The sequence below is a fragment of the Hibiscus syriacus genome, unplaced genomic scaffold, assembly GCF_006381635.1.
Source record: "Hibiscus syriacus cultivar Baekdansim isolate YM2019G1 unplaced genomic scaffold, ASM638163v2 tig00012385_pilon, whole genome shotgun sequence".
Classification (NCBI taxonomy): domain Eukaryota; kingdom Viridiplantae; phylum Streptophyta; class Magnoliopsida; order Malvales; family Malvaceae; genus Hibiscus; species Hibiscus syriacus.
In genome coordinates, this window is record NW_024062272.1 from 101,113 (window position 1) to 109,280 (window position 8,168).

The following is an 8,168-nucleotide window of genomic DNA, read 5'->3' on the forward strand; positions in this document are numbered from 1 at the left end:
TTTATGATAGATGATTTCTGAAAAAATTACCAATTACCAAAAACATATGTTTTACATAAAATCATACAAAAAATAAAATATATTTCACAAAAATCATTTTTCGAAAATCGAGATTTGAAACCAACAATGTTAAACATAACACAACTATCTTGTTCCACAATCAACCAACATAATACAAACACGCAGTGTTAGGTCAGAAGATAACAAAACGCATTGCTATTAGCAACAAAAATAGAGCACAAAAACCTAAAATCCCAAAATTTTAAGCAACTCTAAAGCAGTTTCAGTTAGGATTTAAGGACAGTATTCAAGTTAAGCGAAGTCATAATTCCATCTCAAGATCAGAGGTCAGAGATAAAATGGTTGAACAGAGAATCAACACAAACCATCCTAGTTTACTGTCTAAAAGATGCTCAGGAAAGCAAGCCTCGGAACTTAAGTTCCAATTGTGATCTCTTGACATATTAGTCGTGCGTGTATCCAACTCCTACCCCTTCAGTTCATGGACGACTCTAACTGGTCTCACTCGTCGAGGTTAATCATATATCTTATCCTAGACAGGCATGGCTCATAATGCTTCCTTGAGATGGAACCTCCTTGCTATATCCCTTGCATTGTCGTATTCATTTAGCTCAACCAATATTTTCTTCAACCGACGAGCTAGTCCACCCGCCTCACCTTCACTCACACCTGATGCATGCCTTCTCTCCAATGCTTTTCCTAATGACAACACACAATCCACCAGTGGTTGCAACTTGACACTGCACATTCAAGAGGGGGAAAAACCATGAGACTGAGAAGCCTTTCATTTTCAAAAGGTGAGCCTTCCTCCAATCAAAAAAAAAAAAGGTGAGCCTTCCCCTTGCAGTATATGTCAAAAGGTGAGCCTTTTATGTTATAACCATGCACGTATAACTTCTAAAGATTGAATGAAAGTTGCATGGATGTTTGTATTTCAAGAGTATGCATGAATTTGAAAAGTAGAGAGTGAAATAATGTTCATAGACCAAGAACAAGGAAAAGAAATGTAGACGAAACAAACAATAAACCAGAGGGGAGTGACTGGATTACAGGAGAAGGCACGGTGCATAATTGGACCATGGTTGCTAAAAATTACTTGGTTCAATAGCACCCACATATGACCATAGTTGATGTAAGGAGACAGCATTCAATGGATCGTATGGACCTGAGTAAAGGTAAAACCAACACTAATAGTACCTGGAATCTCGTGAGACATTTGTGCCTGTCCACAACCCAGACAAAGAAGCTACAATACGTTCTGTTCTTGTGACAGCATCATGAACATCTGAAGCAATGCATCGAATATGAGGTAAAATTTTTCCACACAAAAGCTCGTCGAGGGCAAGCTTCTCTAAAACTGGCAATGCCAGGATATCCTTCCACAAGCAGATATTTCTCATCAACCGAACAGACATCCCAAACCGATATGCAGCAACTCGTGCAGCATTTGGCACAGCCTTCATCACAAGCGGGCTCCATGTTGGAACCTGTGAAGTAAAGATCAAAGAATAACAATAAAAAGAACAGTTATGAGTTAACATGTCCATGGACCATAGTCACTTATATGACACACACAGGCACAGATGCCTTTCTGCCAATGTGCACACTAACAGAAGAATAAATATGTGTCTGTCGTTGACAGTGTATATGTATATAGAGAGAGAATAAATACCATAATATCAGTAACAGCCTCTCTCAGACGAGTGCGGATAGTAACTAATAATTCTGCCAATGCCTCACTTGAAGCAGGAACATAATCTATAATCAAACTTGTGGCAGAAACAGCGTTCTTTGTTTCTTGTGAGCTAAGCATGTCCCAGCAATGGGAAATTTCATGATGCAAAACTGGAAGTGCAATCTTTTCCACTAGTGCAGGAACAAGGTTAGCATCAGCATCATCGGATGCAAAATTTCCATCTTCAGGAAAACCATAATTGAATAGCAAATTATGCCTGCCAAAGTGAAAGCATTTCTTAGTGCAAATAATAATTGAAACAGATACAAATAACCATTAATATCTGTTTGTTCATTCAGGCATGCACCTCAATTTGCACCAATCACATATTAAAAGATTCAAAACAAGCTATTTAAGTTTAAACTAGCAATACGAAACTCTTTCTTTCTTTCTGTCTTTTTTTTGGTACCTCTTAGAAAGGTGCAATAGAACTTCAGTTTATAACCCTTACCATTTCATATCAGAAAAGTCTTCATCACGGTGGAGTGGATCCCACTTGAGAAGCTCAAGTCTTACATATGGAGAGAAGATAGCAGGAATACTTAATGACATATAAGCATCACGGTAGCTCGAAGAATAATCTTTCTTCAATTTTTCAAACTTCTGTTTAACAGCAGAAAGTTGGGAATATTCCTCAGATGCATCACTGAAAACTTGATCCGCTGTTTGAAGCAACTGGTCGCGGTTTGACTGATATGCTGTACTCTCACTATCACTCTCATCAGTGCTTGATTCACCTTCTATTTTCTGATAGGAACTGTCGCTATCCATGGATGATAATCTCTTAGAATCAAATCGAGCTTTCCTGTGATGACGAGCCTCAGCCCTTCGTTCTATATCCAAACGTTTCTGCCGGTTCACATCTCTACCAAATTCATCTAACTTTACCGACAAGTTCGCTTGTTCTCTAATGGCAGCAGATGCAGCCTGGGCTGCATTTGTGGCAACTTCAATCATTGCGGCACTGCTTCCACGTTCACTGAAAACCAACATTGCTGCTTTCACAGCTGCTTCAACCTCCACAACTTCATCATCATTATCTGCTGTTCTTCTTTCAAGGACAGCCAATGCACGTTCTTCATTAAGTTTTTGCATGTGCTCTTCAAGTTCCTCTATAAGCGGAGCTTTATGCTGCGTACAAAACCATAGTAAAAGGTAGGCATCAATATACAAACAAGCATACTAACATGCATGCGTAAAAAGGAAGCCTCAACACAAGTGATAACAAGAAGTCATTCCACAAAAATAAAATTCTCAAGGCCACATTTACATAAAAAAATTGAAGTGGTATATCCCACACCATTTAAATGCCAGCCAAAGGGCATTTTAATATTTCGTTATGTTTGTACTGTCTTCTACTTTAATTTCAAATATTTAACTTATTTTCAGGTTATGCATTCATATAGTTTAAGTTGTAGCTTAAAGTACTTTTTGTTAATTCAGTTTCTCATAGCTATTGATGATTGAGAACTTGATATTTGTGACTCAAATTTTCTGTTAGTCTTACGATTTTGATAAATGAAACTTCAGACTACTTATACAGTATTTGTTTTAAAGATCGTTGATACTACAGAAAGAAATCTAGTCTAACACAGTGTTTGTGAGCCTATGAGCAAAAAATGTGTTCATTTTTGCAAGTAAAGGGCATCTTTAAATTATCCTTTAACAACTTTATCTATAACAAAATGGCATTGCAAAGAATTACTATCCAGATAGTAATTGTGATGGATATGAATTGAATTCAATCAAAAAAGAAATTTTCAGTTTCAGTTTATGTATTCCTGCTTCTTCTTCTTCTTGTTTTTCAATAGTGTGATTATTAAATACTTAATCACTTATAAGTTATAAAAATAAAAATTAAGATATGCACGCTCCAAAAGAGACAGAGAGATAGAAACAGATATCCACTTGAGGAGTAAATTGGCAAATAGAAAAACAGGGTATAGACTCAGATAAAGGCGTACCTGCAAAAATTCACATATAACAGAAACAAAATCACGAAGCTTTTGCATAAAGATGAACTTCTCACCAGCAGCAGACAGAGACTTTTCAAGAGCAGTGATATTGAAAAGTGAGGCTGACAAATTCTCATCAGCCTTTGTTAATGATGAAATGGTTCGGGCATGAGATTCCTGGTAAGGACATAGAAATTGATTAGGTACAAAACAATTCAAACATTTTTAACATTTATAAAAGGATCATAGTTTGTTGACATAGTGGTCTTTTGGCCTAGCTTATGAAAGAGATTTTCTACTTCAAATTTTAAAAGCTCCAGGCAAATCTATAAATCAAAGTTTCTCCAAAAAGAGTTGCTGTATATTAACAAAGATTTTATTATTTCATATTCTTTTTTTATTTTGTCCAATTTTTCTACTCCTAATTAACAGTTCTGGATTTAGATTTGAATAAAATTTTGCAAAAAATACTACTATCATTCTGCTGCACTTCTTCACTAAGTTGCCATTCATATGACAGTTTAAATATCCTATCATTAATGATTCCCACATACATAAAACCATAAATACTGAAATATATCTACAAACTCCAGCAATGTAACGACCAGACAAAGAATATCCAAGTTCCCACACATCCTATCATTACATGTATCTACAGTCTGGGTATCGTTACATCTAGATTTCTTATCATGTTACTTAAGAGAAATTTCTTCAGGTTAAAATGACCCACATCTCTAAAGTCTTAAGCACTTAGAGTGTCTAATCGATATTGACTCCCTGCCCAAAGAGTTTTCTCTCAATCCAATTCAGGCTGCAATTAGGGATCGCTGAAATTATTACATCTCAACTGATCAATTTACTCACATAATTTACACAAAAGATAAAATTGTAAATAGATCTCGTCAGAAAAGCTAAGGGAACAACATAGAATCAAAAGATCATCTGGAAAAAGCTTCTCGTGCTATACATTTCAAAAGCATTGGACAAAAGGGATCTATTTTTTTTTCTCCAAAGGATTCCTAAGCGAAGAATAAATATAAAAGAAAAAGAAGCACAGAAGGATAGGGAGTGGCTAAAACTTCCAAGGGCATCCAACATACAGCTTCAAATTTGGTTTTTCATTTAACTTAAAAAAAAACAAAATAGCGATTGTAGCAGGAAAGAGCCAAAATAAATCTGTTTATATAGCGGATAAAAAACAATATCCAAATTCATTCATCACCACATATCTGCCATGCATTCTTGCTTACTTTACAAGCAAAAGCTAGCACTTCTCAGAAATGTTCAACAGGGAATTTTAACCACTAAAACTCAACTAATAACCTTTGAGAAAACATATAACCTAAGCAAACTATATCTTTAAAGATTTAAAACCATAAGTTAGGCAAGTTGATGGAACAAGGATACAAATAACCACAAAAAGACTGAGAATCTTTATAACTAAATTAACTAATAAAGTTTAGAACAAGGACACAAATAACCACAAAAAAACTGAGCATTCATCAAATAGCAGATATTAACAATAGAACCCTTGACTTGAGATGTCATCCTGCATATGAACTTTACTCTTGTAATTAGTAGCAAAATAGTAATGTGACGCTCATTATGCATGTTGCTGATTTGAAGTTAAAACCTGAACCTTGATGTGTATAATTAACCTATTAAGTAATTATGTGGTTATAGAAAACCCATCAAGAAATTGATGCAATAGTTGAGCAATGAAGGCTGAAGTTCTTCCATTCAAATCTTAACTGCCATTCGAATCTCATTTTGGAACCAAAGAGCTATTTACGAGTTTTACGCATCTCATCTTCAACCAAATCCCATATAGTTTCAAGGAAATCATAAATACTACTCAAAAGAAGCTATCATTCATAAGCAGTGGAAAGCTCTATGTCAACAACACAACACTACCTAGGCAGAAAATTATAAGAACTCAAGTATACTACTATGCAATCCTGCATTCTGGTTTAAACTGGAAGTTATCAAAACTAGATCTATCAAAAATACTTTTATTATTGTGAAATCGCTAAGAAACATGACATCAACTAGAAAGAAAATATCCACAATCAACCAATTACCAAAGTCATTTAAATCACAAATAGTATCAGACGTCTAGAAACACCTTTGATGCAAACCTACTAAGGAAACACTATCATAGCACCATTCCATTAGAATGCCCACCAATTGAGTTTCTAGATGACTAAAAATTAGAAAACAAACCAAAACCAAAGAAGTTATAGTTTCTAACATAGTTCCAGCTTAAGAAAGCTTGCAAAATATCAAAACCATTTTTTTAATCAAGACAATGGCACAGCCTATTTATGGAAAATGATATGCCTAGAATTGTCTCCCAACAAGTAACTATTCTTATCATGTGCTTCCCAACTTCTTGTTAATTTACCCTTTAGATTCAGTTTAAAGCATACTTCTCATACAAACTGTTGGCAACAACAAAATGAAAACCCCCAACTCATAACCCACTCCTAGGTAACTCATAACCCACTCCTAGGTAACCATAACTTGATTACTCTGATTTCTGTTTCATACTTTCTAATTTGACAAGCAGAGAAAGGGATACCTTAAGCCGAATCACATTCTCTTGTAAAGCCTTCTTAGCGATTTCAGCTTGCTGCGATATTGATGGAACATCTAAAGCTTGAGAAGCCCCAGCTGCTCCATCAATGCTTGAAGGCGGAGCCTGCGACACACTCAGCGCCACCGAACCATATGAAGCCATTGTCGAATACCCAAACGTTTTCTGGTGTTGCTGAGGCATATTATGAACCATAGCAACTCCAGCAGTGGTACTGCTACTAATTACGACCCGATTCGAACTATCATCCAACCTCTTCCCCAATCCTTTTCGGAATTGCTCTTCTTCCCACAACTTCTCTTCCTCATCATCATTATCCTCGTCATGGATCTCATCTTTCCCCGAAACTACACCCATTGCTCTCTCTTCAACAATCTCAAATACACCCTTCTTCCCAGTTTCACCGAACAACACCCTCGGAACTCTGGTTCCTCCTCATCACTTAACTCCTCCATACCGCCATGATTACTCCCACCATCCAATGATATATAATCAGGAGGCCTTCCAAAAGACTTTCGAGCCCGGTCCTTCTTCGCCTTGATAGCATCAATAGTTGCCTGGTCAGGAAAAGCCGAAGAATCTAAATCCACTTCTTTACCAATCGCCATCATGCCAACCTAGACTCCGTGTCGTCTTTATCAAGTTTCTGTTGGGGGACATTCTCTTCCTGGGAGTTTAAACTTTGGGATTGGGGTTTGAGAAGGCCTTTAAGAACAATCTTAGGATCAGATGCAACGGAGGTAGCGCGTGAGGAAGGGGCAGCAAGGGTGCGCGTATTCTTTTGGAGCTCAAGTAATGCTTCTTTTGTGTAAGTACCAGCTTGGGGTTGGACATTGGAAGGTAAAGAAGAAGAAGGGTTTTTGCGGTCTTTCACGGTGTAATCTTGTGGGAAGATGAGGGTTTGGGGAACCGAGAGGAAACAGGTTTTCTCCTCTCTTTATCTCTGTTCCTATTTGAGGATGACTTGGTTGTTTCTTCCTCGTTCTCATCGTCAGCGAAACTGAGGAGTTTCGGTGGTTTCTTCGCGGAGGGTTTGGAAGACGATGAATTTTGGGTGGCGGTGGGGTTATTGCTATTATCTTTGCCGTTGTCATCTTCCTCTGCAACATCGCCACGGCGGCGAAAGTTTCTGGCTCTGGTAGCGCTGCTCATGGTCAAGGGAAAATGCTCGACGCGGCCGAGGAGAATTAAGGTTTTTTAAGGAAAAAATTAAAACAAATTACAGGAAATAGAAGACCAGGTGTTGGAAGGGTAAGGAAACGGACCGGAAGCGGCGGCGGAGCTAGAGCAGAAGAATCAAAGTTACGGTTAACATTATGAAGGGGTGTTCCTCGAATTTGTACCTGCAGCTAATTATAAAGACTTTTTTATAAATTGACCCTTAAACTATTCACTAATTATAATATTGCCCCTTAATGTGCCGTTACGTTTGCTTCCATCATACAGATTGCCAAATTGGTGCAGACGTTAAAAGAATTTAAATTATGTTTTTTTTGGGTATCAAAATTATTATATTTATTAAAACAAATTCTTAAATTATTATTTGTAACCCTTTAAATATTTAGATTATTCTTTAATTAAAATAAATATTTAAATTATAATTTTGTTTATTTAAATATTTAAAATATCTTTTATTAAAATAAATATATAATTTTATGTCTTGGTCGAAAAATTAATTGAGAATAAATAAAATTTAGAATGATTTCAAATAATAATTTAAAGTCTATTTTAATAAAATAATAATTTAAATTCTTACAAAATATAATTTAAGATATTTTAATTATATAAATGGTCCTCTAATTATAAGAATATATTTTATTAATCTCAAACTATTAAAAGTTATAAAATGATCATTCGAATA

The 8,168-nt window shown here is 36.0% G+C and overlaps 2 protein-coding genes across 2 annotated transcripts; both read right to left on the reverse strand.

The window, feature by feature from the left end:
• Positions 1-543: 543 nt before the first annotated feature.
• Positions 544-7,312, reverse strand: LOC120205380 (transcriptional repressor ILP1-like). Its single transcript, XM_039205269.1, is given in 7 exon segments — positions 544-761; positions 1,219-1,508; positions 1,694-1,973; positions 2,208-2,887; positions 3,721-3,888; positions 6,293-6,714; positions 6,717-7,312. Coding segments are annotated over 7 exon segments (2,235 nt in total). The 5' UTR covers positions 6,919-7,312; the 3' UTR covers positions 544-568.
• On the reverse strand, positions 7,142-7,620 carry LOC120205381 (transcriptional repressor ILP1-like). The gene has a single exon (XM_039205271.1). The coding sequence runs from the start codon at positions 7,457-7,459 to the stop codon at positions 7,178-7,180; it is 282 nt and encodes a 93-aa protein (XP_039061202.1). The 5' UTR covers positions 7,460-7,620; the 3' UTR covers positions 7,142-7,177.
• Between the last annotated feature and the right edge of the window lie 548 nt (positions 7,621-8,168).

Coding starts and splice junctions, on each gene's coding strand:
- LOC120205381 (XM_039205271.1), bottom strand. CDS start 7,459: ATGAGCAGCGCTACCAGAGCCAGAAACTTTCGCCGCCGTGGCGATGTT.